This window comes from Cydia pomonella, chromosome 3 (genome assembly GCF_033807575.1).
Source record: "Cydia pomonella isolate Wapato2018A chromosome 3, ilCydPomo1, whole genome shotgun sequence".
Classification (NCBI taxonomy): Eukaryota; Metazoa; Arthropoda; class Insecta; order Lepidoptera; family Tortricidae; genus Cydia; species Cydia pomonella.
The window spans coordinates 11544999-11557462 of NC_084705.1; the positions used below are offsets into that span (position 1 = coordinate 11544999).

Sequence of the window (12464 nt, forward strand, 5' to 3'; positions counted from 1 at the left end):
TACGGAAATATTTACAATAACTAAAGTGCAAACTACTAATCCAGTGACCTATTTACTTCAAGACGCTAATCACCAACCCATCTCTGGATGTTTTTATGAACAAGAGTTGCAGAAAACTAAACACAATGACATTTATCTAGTGGAAAAAGTTTTAAAGCGTCGTGGAAATAAAGTGTATGTAAAATGGCTTGGCTTAAATGAAAAAAGTTGGATAGAAAAAGATAACATTGTGTAACTATTTTACTCAATAAATATTCATTTACTCCAAATCAATGAGGTTTCACTCAATAAAACATTCCTATATTCAGTAATATGAATTTATTATTAATACGTGTACATTAAAACATTTACATTCGCAGCGAGCTAACAATTTAAAATTAAACAATGACAAGGAATAAATGCATCATCACCTTAATATGTACGAGCATTCTTACATTTAGGTTCACATTCATAATCACCGGAAGCTATTATGTTTGGACCTAGCACACAAAATATTACATTGATTAAATAATTAAAAGATTTAGTATTGAACACCACGCGTGAAAATAGTTCCGCTGTAACGCCACCTAATAACGCAATCCAGTCTTGATAGTTGATTTGAGCATCTCCCACTATCTCTTCTACGTCATCGTTTAAATCGTCCCACATTACAATTAACTGGTAAATATGACAATCGTCATGGTGACCTTCGATATACAATCGTTTTAACAATCTCGCTACTTCCGCTCTAAATGTGTGAAATGGCATGGGGAGGCGCCATCTATTAATCAGAGTATTGTTCTGGAACGCTTTTATCCACTTGCTTTTACATCCTTGATAAAAAGATTTCATTTCATCGCTCGTATCGCTCTCAGAAGCGCTCTCTAGGCAGTTTGTTTTTCCCTTGTCCCCATCGTCTTGTTTTAACAGTGCCTTTGCTGTTGCCATCGGATGTGGTCCGGGTGACGATTGCGAAGTGGAGCTGCTACAACCACCGTCACAGCCGCCGCCGCCGCCGCTTGTGGTGGTGGACAACCAGCACTGGCAGCACCAAGTGGTGATGGTATTGTTGTCGGCTGGGGAAAATATAATAAAAATATTGTTATTATTTATATTAAAAGTAAGCAAGTGTTCCTAATTGAGAACATAGGGGATAAGTCGAAAGTGATAGATTATTTAAACTACAAAGACAGAACAGAGGTGAAATACTCAAATGTTAATGTGAGTATAATACAACTATACTTACATTTGGTATGTGATGAAGCTTGCGGATCCATGATTTCAACGCAATATTCGTTGTGACACTGTAGTGGGAATATGGTTCAACATGCTCTTTTATAGCAGAAAAATTCAGTGGAGGGGTGGGGTGTAGACGGGCGGGCGGGGCGCATGTGGTAAAGAAACGTGTGAAACGGTTCTCATGAACTATATGAAAAGAGGAAAAGATATGTTTATTGAGTTATCGTACAGGAAACGAAACTACATTATTTTGTAATAATTAAAATATAAATATATGTACTTACCTCAACTTTCGGTGCAAACTGAATCATCTTTGTCGAGCGAGGTCAAATGTAGTCATTTACATTATTGCTCAACGAGCTATAGGAAATTGGCATCGATACATGCGAATTTCACATAACGCCTAGTCTCACTACGATTGCATATATAGTCGAGAAATTAGGACCAGTTTCACCGTGACGGGGTGGCCTAGGGGTTCATGACGTTAACTGGCTAAAGACGCCCCGGTTAGCTAAAGACGCTGGTTCGAATCCGACCTTCGCCACTGGAGGCCACCTCGTCACTTTTTGTTTGTCGTACACGTACAAAGTGGTGCCATCTATTTTAGCGAAGTTTTCCCTCGGGAGATAAATACCTTAAACATAGAAAGTAGCGCCAACTGGCGAGGATATATGCACAACTACCAAGGGGCGCAGGGCCAGGGGCAGCGGCGGGGAGGGGACGGGGGAGGGCGGGGAGGCGGCGGGAAGGGGGCTAGTGGCGCCATCTAACGGATCTTTGCCGAACTTTTTAAATTCATCGATAACTAACTTACTTACACGTACAAAGTAACGCCATCTGACGGGGATCAATGAACAACTACCAAGTAGCGCCATCTAACGGATCTTTGCCGAACTACCAAGTGGCGCCATCTAACGGATCTTTGCCGAACTACCAAGTGGCGCCATCTAACGGATCTTTGCCGAACTACCAAGTGGCGCCCTCTGGCGGATCTTTGCCGAACTACCAAGTGGCGCCCTCTGGCGGATCTTTGCCGAACTACCAAGTGGCGCCCTCTGGCGGAATAGTTTTGAGATGGAACATACATATTTACACTACTTATGCAAACTCTTAAAACAGCTCACCCTGTCCGAGGTCTGATCATAAGAAATAGACCAGAATGGAAGACTTTGGAAGAGGCCTTCGTCAAGGGACGAGTTGGAGTTGCCGATGGAAATGATAAATAAATATACTTACAAATGTAAAAAAAAAAAACTTCAATAATAAAGGCTATTTTTATTTTTATTTTATTTTATTTTATTGTATATGTCGGCGGCCGATCGTAAGATCAGGCAGATCGTCATGTTCCTGTGTAATATGGTTTATGGTTTAAGAATTTGTTTCTCCAAAAGAATATTACAATTCACTTACATAGAGAAATACAAACAATCATAATATACATGATTTACATAGTGCACGAATAGCATAAAATATATTCTAAAACAAAACAACTTATTTATTTTGACGGTAGTCACACCAACCAATAGATAGGTAGTCAATCCGTTATGATATAGTTAGGTTGCTTCAAATGCCCGAAGGGCAAACTGTTCAGAAATAGGAGCCCCGCTTACGTGGACTGAGGGTACCTAGCAATTAGCTTCCGAATTTACACGAGCTGAACGCTGGGTATAGTTTATATGAATTGTCTGTGAAAGAGGGTCTTCCATTACTAAGCCATGCCAAACTCAAAATTCAAAAAATATTCTATAAGTAGGCCTCAAGTGCTCTGTAACAAGTTAATAAAACATTTACGGTGACATGAAAAATATAAAGCAACATTACAAATTAATAAATATAACAGCCAATACCTGGGTAAACATTAGATTATATTGAAAGAAGTCTTAAAATAAATAATTACTACAATATAACAGCGATGTGTAGTCTCTATGGTTAACAATGCATTAAATTTGAAGGTACAACAAAGGTGCAAAAATTTGGCTTTTATAGAATTTATCAATAACCACGGGAACATAGCGTAATAAAGTACACCCGCCATTCTGACTGCCAGGATGGCGGGTGTACTGTTTTTTGATGATAACTTTGCGTACCGTGAGGTACAATTTTTTTTAACGGAGGTACTAAATAGTAAAAATTAGGTTCAAAAATATAGTATGGTTTTCATTTAATTTTATTTAGGTACACCCGCCATTCTGACTCTCATTGGAAATTTCATAGATTGACAAGTTTTGGATATTTTTACAAGCTTTTAACTGGCCCTAATAGTATGTATGTTATGAGGTATTGAATCAGGTTTAAATTATGTTAGGTAAATTTTGAAACTTTATTTTAATCCAAGATATTTCATGTAGCGAATATTAGATAAGCTTGGTCTGCTTCACAGCATGATTGAGTAAACCAAACATTATAGGTGAACCTACATGTAGGTACAGGTGGGTTTAGTAATATTACCCGCCAGTCTCGTCACTAGTGCATCGTAAACCTCCTCAGTGCTCAGTTAACCCACCTATTTCCAGGCCGAATAATATAAACGCGAACACTCGTAAAAATACCTCAGTATGTTTTTTGTTGCTCTTTCGTAGTTTTTTTGAGAAGTTGTTTACTGTTAACAAACTATCTAATCAACATAATTTTCTTATTACCTACCTATTTTAAAATGCCTCGGTATAATAACGACCCATCAAATCAAATCAAAATCAAAAATTGTTTATTATGATGCAACAACGGCTCACGGATACCATAGATACCTTATAAACTAACATATATATACATTTCATAAACCTATAACTTAACACTATTTTGGCGACAAAACGGCTTAGCTACGTTGAATCGTCTATTAGTCCGAAAATATATAAGTAATTTGTAGCTGAGGTTAAATATCATAGTACTATTTAGGCATATAAAAAATATGACGACCGGTCTGGCCTAGTGGGTAGTGACCCAGCCTATGAAGCCGACGGTCCCGGGTTCGAATCCCGGTAAGGGTATTTATTCCTGGGTCATGGGTGTGATGAACACAGATATTTGTTCCTGGGTCATGGGTGTTTTCTATGTACCTATATGTGTTTATCTATACCTACACGTATTTTGCATAGTTTGGGGCTAGGTCAATCTGTGTAAAACTGTCCCGATATATTTATTTATTCATATTTATATATTGAATAACGTGTACCTATCTGTAAGCAATGGAATCAAGTGACATGATGATGTCAAGCAGAAAGATTCATTTTGTATTTTACATGTCATTTCACAGTATATATTTTTGAAGTGAAAACTTCTTTAGCGACGCTGTGCACTTTTTGTGATGGGGAAAAAAATGTTAAACTCGCGACAGGTCACGTGACCGACAGATTCGTCAAATCGAAAATTCGTAAGACGGACACGTGACCTGATCGAAAAACTCCATGATGGTTTTAGTAATGATGGCGTAAGAGTCGTTGAAGTTATGTATGGAAGTTGATTTTTCTGAGAGATAAACTTTTTAATGTTAAATAATTGTAATAGTTCTGAAGTATTAAATTTTTAATGTAATATAAATTGTCATGTTTGTGTACGATAGCGCAATAAATGAATATTGTATTTTACCACATAAATGTGTATCTCACTGCTAGGCAAAGGCCTCCCCTCTCTCCTTCCAATCCTCCCTGTGCTGAGCAAGATCCCGCCAATTCCGCTGAAACTCATCCACGTCATCCCGCTATCTCTTTCTCGGTCTGCCTCTGCCACAACTACTCTGGGGATGCCAGCTAGTGATTACTCCGGCAGAAATATACAGCCCAGTACCACTTTAGCCTGGCAGTCTTCATCCCAACATCGACGACTCGGGTTTTTTAAAGAAGCTCCTTGTACTTCACCCTTCCAGATCTTCGGACATCCAGGGTACTCCGCTCCATTACCCTTTGGCAAACCTGGAGCCGGGATTTCTGCACCTCAGAAAAGTTGGCTCTATAAAAAAATCACGATAATATATCTAATTTTCATTAAAGGCTATATTTTCTTTATCATTTTCAACTTATATCATCACCCTGCAACAGTATAATTTTAGTCTAACATAGTTAGTAATATAATCGAGGGTCGTGACGAGCAAAATTTTGAACAGAAATATATTTTCTGAGTTATTGCGCTAAAAAGTTTCGTGCGGCACGCCATATCTTTTGTTCCCTTCTATTTTCAAGGCTTCACGCTCTCTCTTTAAGCTACATTTTCTTTATCATTTTCAATTTTTTTGTACGCGCATTGTAAAAAGGTCTGAAATAACTAGCGCATTAAAAATTCAAACAAACAGCAGATCAATCGCATATCTATTGACTAAAGATGCCAATGGAATATTAAATGCCGTCTCTGCCTCCTCCAGTGCATTGCGCGATCACTGCGCACCGACGGGCAAAGCTGTTTTAAACCGGGTGTCAATGTACAAGTGCATTGCGAACTTCGCCGGGAATATCCGGCGCGGAAATTCGAGTAGCTCGTCAAACTGCCGTACACAACAAAGCCATTACGCGCTGATGCGAGACCCAATCTTATTTCCCAAGTTTAGGACTCAACTCGAAGTTTTTCGGACAAACTGGAGGTAACACTTAGGGATACTGTGTTTGTTTCTTGGAAATAAATCGTTGTGAAACAAAACGATTTAGGGAATTACTAGTTTAGTTTAGGTAGTTTCATGTTTAGTTGTCTTTAGAATAGAATAGAATTATTTTTATTCATAAACACAAACGAGAAAAATTTAATAATATTACAAAAACATAGAAAGTAACTATAAAGTGCCACGAAATGGCCTCATCTCAGCTACATTATTCTAAACTTTGCAACTTATAACCAATTCGCGTAATTGGGTAACAAATAAATTTAATATCTATATTTGGATAATTTTCTAAAAATATGTCTGCGGTCTATTTGCCGCGACCCATATATATTTCATACAAAATGACAAGAGTCGTGGCGATAAGATGTAACCGCAGACATATTCTCAGAGAATTTCCCATTATATAACCACATAGTACTAATAAATACCATCGATACAACAATGGTTTGTTTTTGTAAAATTAGCTTTGTCGCCTAAGGACTATGAATAATATTGTATACAAATTCCCTAATGTTTCGGCTATAACGACTTCTAATTAACAGAAACAACGGCCCTAAGGTCCTAGCGTTGGCGGAAAAGGTGGTACCGGGTGGTGGCGGGAAACCCTGGAAGGTTTTTAAAAGTAAACATACGTGTTCCTTAACATAATGAGAGCACAAAACTAGGCTGACAAAACCAAGGCTGATTAAGAAGAAGAAAAATGATGGAAAGATGTACTATGTAGTTTATAAGGAAAAAATATAACCATTAAACTCTAATCTATAATTCAGGACAAAAAACTACGCCACCCTACTCATAGTGTTGTGTTCCTGCCGGTGAGTAAGGTTGCCAGTGCTCAACGAGGAGTGGGAGGGGGTTGGGGTCGGCAACGCGCATGTAACTCCTCTGGAGTTGCAGGCGTACATAGGCTACGGATACTGCTTACCATCAGGCGGGCCGTATGCTTGCCACTAGCGTAGTATAAAAAAAAATAAACATAAAACGCCAGATACGACACTGTCAAAAGTGCCATAATGTCAAAGTTCATGATCACATTATCATGTATACATTTCAAGTTTCGCCAGCATATTTGTACTATTGCCGGTTGAACTTCAAAATTACAAACGAGTCTCGAGATTATATTTTTTTGTTTTTTGCTCATTAATGTTGTTTAAGATGAAAGGGATGGCCGTTTCTCCATACAAACGTAGTCCCCATTTTCCTCTCTGGATATTGACATTATTATTATACTACGTCGGTAGCAAACAAGCATACGGCCCGCCTGATGGTAAGCAGTCTCCGTACCCTATGTACGCCTGCAATTCCAGAGGAGTTACATGCGCGTTGCTGACTCTAACACTCCATACCCTCGTTGAGCTCTGGCAACCTTACTCACCGGCAGGAACACAACACTATGAGTAAGGTCTAGTGTTATTTGGCTGCGGTTTTCTGTAAGGTGGAGGTACTTCTCCCAGTTGGGCTCTGCTCTAAGTCTGGAATGACATCCGCTGTGCTGTGCCCTATCGTAGCCGAGCGAGATGATATTCACAATGCCCATACCTCTCTTTTGGACGTAGTTTAAGGACATACCCGGGACAGGACATACGTTTGACTTTTTTAGATTTTTCGATTACTTATTGTAAAATTTAATAGGATGGAAAACAGATTTCATACGAATTTTTAAATGCTACTAACTCTTTTTTTATCTTATTTATTTTATAAGCCATACATCTTATGATTTTTTATATATATGAGTTCTTTATTTAACATAATTTAGTACAATGTAATTACTTAATCTAGTGTACATTTCCATCCTAGACAGTAATAATAATAAATTAATACAGTTTAGTGAGCTATAGGCGCTCATTATAAACTTTTTAACAACTTAGTGTTTATAACATTGCCATGGGTAAAATCATACTTACACTAAAGCTTAGAACAGCAGCATAACTATTATTACGTTCGCTCAAATATAACTTACGTTTGTTGCATATATAATAACCACCTATAATTAAAACATTTAACGATTAAGCTAAACTAACAAATTTGATATTTGATACATCTTATGATTAAGTCATCTTATGATCCTAACTCTAATTATAATTAAAAATTCGAAAATATCAAACGTAGGGGCATAGCTGTGGTTGATATGCAACAAATTGTATTAAAATATTTTCAATAACGTGAATATCCTCCTAAACTGTAATATTGATAGCTTTATGCAGTGAACTAACGTGGAAGTTAATTAAGAATTAATCTTGAAATAATCAACACCCGGCTATTTACACCGCCCATCGTGGCTATTTGTAAAGTCCAGCTATCATTTTACTAAAAGCAACTACCGAACAACGTCATGCTCTGCTCTGCGAGCACACTTTTGATATTGGCGAAATCATCATATAAATTTGATCAAGTAATTTTTTTTAATGAACTTAATCTTTTTGTAATATGATTCTTCAAACTGGCCAACATCATTGATAAATAAGGTTTTTGTCAAAAAGAATACATTGCGCAATACCTCCTTTGTCAATTGAAACACGATAGAGTCTGGCTAGCCAAATATTGTTGACAGATATTTCCATGTTGTATCACCAATTGTCTATGATTTAAAAAAGCTAAAAGTCTGTTGTCAATTTATGTCATTCATTTAAATTATTCGCGGTTTATAAGGGGTTTATTTCAAATAATATTAATAATGACTATACCGAGTGAGGTCCGCAAACTATTATTTAAGCTCATGAATAATTACGATAATGTGCGAAGTCGACGTGAAGCGTTGTATAACGAAAAACTGCTATGTTTACAAGTCGTAAACAATTTAGTAGGTTGGTGCTCTATTAATATTTTGATACTTTAAGTACTAGTTCTAACATTTGCCTATAACTTTGATTAAGTAGGCGAATTTATTAATACCTGAATCTCATGGACAGGACAAGTGTGTAAAGAAACGGATAAACTAGAAATTCTGGAAAATATCAATAAAATCAAAACATTGGAACGTTACGAGTTACTGAAAACTAATGTTTAGACGAAATCTGTGGAATGACTGGTCAGTATTGCAGTAATAAATTGATATAAAATATATAAAAATATCTTGGCGAAACATGTCTTTGTACTTTACATAGAGGTAGAAATTACGTGAGCTGACTTTGAGTGCACGTCAACGTATATTAAATTATTTCTTAGGTACCTTACGTGTGCACAGAAAATCAAAAATATTTTCTAGTATCAAAACTATACTTCCTACTACACAAAGTGTGACCAGTCCAAGATTTTTTGAATTTCCCGCCAAAATATTGTGTAATATTTCAGTAGCCAGACTCTATCTGCGCGTAGCACAGAGTTTTTTTATGACTCGAGTGTACAATTTCCAAACCATCCATGTTACACAAGGTAAATACGATAAAATTAAAGTATCTCCGCAATTTTGTTGTTGTATAATCTTGAAGCAATTTTTAATTGCGTCATAGTAGTTTATGTGACTGCTACATAATAAAAGGCATAAAAATACACGAGTGTAGGTTTAAGAAACGAACGAAGTGAGTTTCTTAATAGGATCACACGAGTGTTTTAATGCCTAATTATGTACAGTTACATACACTATTTTATCTACACACATATTATAATCTTTCTATGATATATTCGCTAACCCCAATTTCAGGCAACGTCGGAGCATCGTTGCTCTCGTGGCGGACCTCGCGGATATGTGGTAGCGTCACCGAAATATCTTTATCGCTCATTTCACACGAAACTTTTGCTATGGTTACTTTAAAAACCACACAACATATTCATTTTATACTCACCTTGGCTGCTCCAATATATTTTATACTTAAAACCAGGGGTCGGACAAAAAGTGCGAATGACGTCAAACCACTTATAGGATGATTTCAAATAGTATTTTTGATTTTCATAAACAATTATCACGTATCATTTATCAATCTCTTTATTGACCTCTTTATTAAACGATATCGCCACTTGAAATGAGTAAGTACGTTTTTGACTGACACATTGTCAATCAGATGAACAGTCAGCGTCAAATACTTCGTAGCAGTCAAAGTGGCCAAATAGTTCGGTACACCATACTAAATATATGGTGTACCGAACTATTTGGCTACTTTGACTGCTACGAAGTATTTGACGCTGACTGAACAATAAATTGACTTCGTTATTGTTTAGCTATTGTATCCTCACGATTATATTTAGCTAAAATTTATATTTATTTTTATAAGAAAACGCTCTAAAATGTCATCTTTACTCGAATATTGTGGCAATTTTCCGTTTTTGGAGGTACGTGACAAACACGTATACTGCTAATCTTACCTACTGTTCCCACTTTTGACTATTAAACCTATTTATCTGAGGATCCCACAGACTTGTTCTAGCTAATTTCAAATAATTATACCTTATGGTAACAAGTTTCGTGAAATTTATTTTATTCACTACATCACCCTACCACCTGTATTATTAATTCCATGGATTTATTTACGATTATTTTGTTACTTCATTAATACTACTTTGTTACTACATGTCACACGGAAGTTTAAATACAAACTCAAACATCATCCTGTGTGCAAGATTAAGTACGTCATTTTTACGTCATCCGCACTTTTTGTCCGACCCCTGCTTAAAACTAATTAAAAGATAAACTGTACGTCAAATGGCGATAAATTAAAACTTTCTTCATACATGTCACGCATTCGTAGTTTTTTTTTTAATTCAGAGACAAACTTGAGCCGGGGGCCTATTTCCGTATCATTCGATACAAACTAACATGCGAGATATATGTCAAAATTGTATGCAATTGACATTTCATTTCGAACAAAAAGGCGTCTCGATTGATATTAGAATAGTGGGCAAATCGAATTGTTTATTTATTCAGATATTTTTCAAATTTGAATGTATAACCAAATCGATTTTGATGTAGTTATGAAGCTACTAGCTATTACAACATCACCACAGATAAGAAATTTGTTTAGAGGATTTAAAAACTGGAGACGCCTTAACTGTAATGTTCTGTACAAAACAGTCTGCCGATTTTTGCAGGGGAGAGCCACGTCAAATGTATGGCTATTTCTACGTAACGTACAAATAGCCATGTCAGATAAACGTCAGTCCATACAATACATATGACCAGGGGTCGGACAAAAAGTGCGGATGACGTAAAAATGACGTACTTAATCTTGCACACAGGATGATGTTTGAGTTTGTATTTAAACTTCCGTGTGACATGTAGTAACAAAGTAGTATTAATGAAGTAACAAAATAATCGTATATAAATCCATGGAATTAATAATACAGGTGGTAGGGTGATGTAGTGAATAAAATAAATTTCACGAAACTTGTTACCATAAGGTATAATTATTTGAAATTAGTTAGAACAAGTCTGTGGGATCCTCAGATAAATAGGTTTAATAGTCAAAAGTGGGAACAGTAGGTAAGATTAGCAGTATACGTGTTTGTCACGTACCTCCAAAAACGGAAAATTGCCACAATATTCGAGTAAAGATGACATTTTAGAGCGTTTTCTTATAAAAATAAATATAAATTTTAGCTAAATATAATCGTGAGGATACAATAGCTAAACAATAACGAAGTCAATTTATTGTTCAGTCAGCGTCAAATACTTCGTAGCAGTCAAAGTAGCCAAATAGTTCGGTACACCATATATTTAGTATGGTGTACCGAACTATTTGACCACTTTGACTGCTACGAAGTATTTGACGCTGACTGTTCATCTGATTGACAATGTGTCAGTCAAAAACGTACTTACTCATTTCAAGTGGCGATATCGTTTAATAAAGAGGTCAATAAAGAGATTGATAAATGATACGTGATAATTGTTTATGAAAATCAAAAATACTATTTGAAACCATCCTATAAGTGGTTTGACGTCATTCGCACTTTTTGTCCGACCCCTGCATATGACCATTGGCCGAGCTTTTCGACAGAGGGGTAAGCTTTTAAAGACGTCTCGAGTTGTTAAATCCTCCAAGTACTGAGGTGACGAACATAATAAAATCCGTTTTTGTATGGAATACGGAAGTTACGTCAAAGTATGCGACCGAAACCGGCAAAACGTCCCACTTTGTCGCTTGCCATAAGTTGTTTTTTTTTTAGTTGTTTTATTTTCAGCATACATAAGCATTACAGTATTGTACCAAAGTGCTTACATACTAGTCATTTAAAAACATTCAATAAACAATTTAACACCCGAAATTAATTCAATAGCAATTCCATAATAATTTCTTATAATAAATAAAAATATAATATGTAAGGCTACCTTGGCAGGTTATTCGTATAAAGACACAAGCAAATTCAAAAACATTCGACTCTTGGAGCCTTGCTCCATTGGAGACTTTTGTACGGTAACAGTTGTCATCTCCATACAATTTATAATCTGAAAATGCCAAATCTGGCAAAATTGTATTGAGATGTAATCTATTCTTTTCTGATTACCCTTTCTGTTTGAAAAATATTATAACTGACAGACGTCAGATGACGAATGAAGTGACAACTTGACTTGACAAGTGAGTGTCATGGCCGCCATAAATCCATCATGGTACCCATAAGGGCGTATTACACTATCCTGTACTTGTAGTTTTCGAATTTACGTTTTAAGGTGTAGTAATAAATGAATAATACACAAATCTTAAGAGAGTGTTATTGTATTAAAACGGAATACCAA

The 12464-nt window shown here is 36.2% G+C and overlaps 1 protein-coding gene across 1 annotated transcript; it reads right to left on the reverse strand.

The window, feature by feature from the left end:
• Positions 1-301: 301 nt before the first annotated feature.
• Positions 302-1371, reverse strand: LOC133516061 (uncharacterized). Its single transcript, XM_061848776.1, has 2 exons — positions 1226-1371; positions 302-1055 (listed from the first exon to the last, which is right to left on the reverse strand). The coding sequence occupies exons 1-2, from the start codon at positions 1254-1256 to the stop codon at positions 412-414; spliced, it is 675 nt and encodes a 224-aa protein (XP_061704760.1). The 5' UTR covers positions 1257-1371; the 3' UTR covers positions 302-411.
• Positions 1372-12464: the final 11093 nt, after the last annotated feature.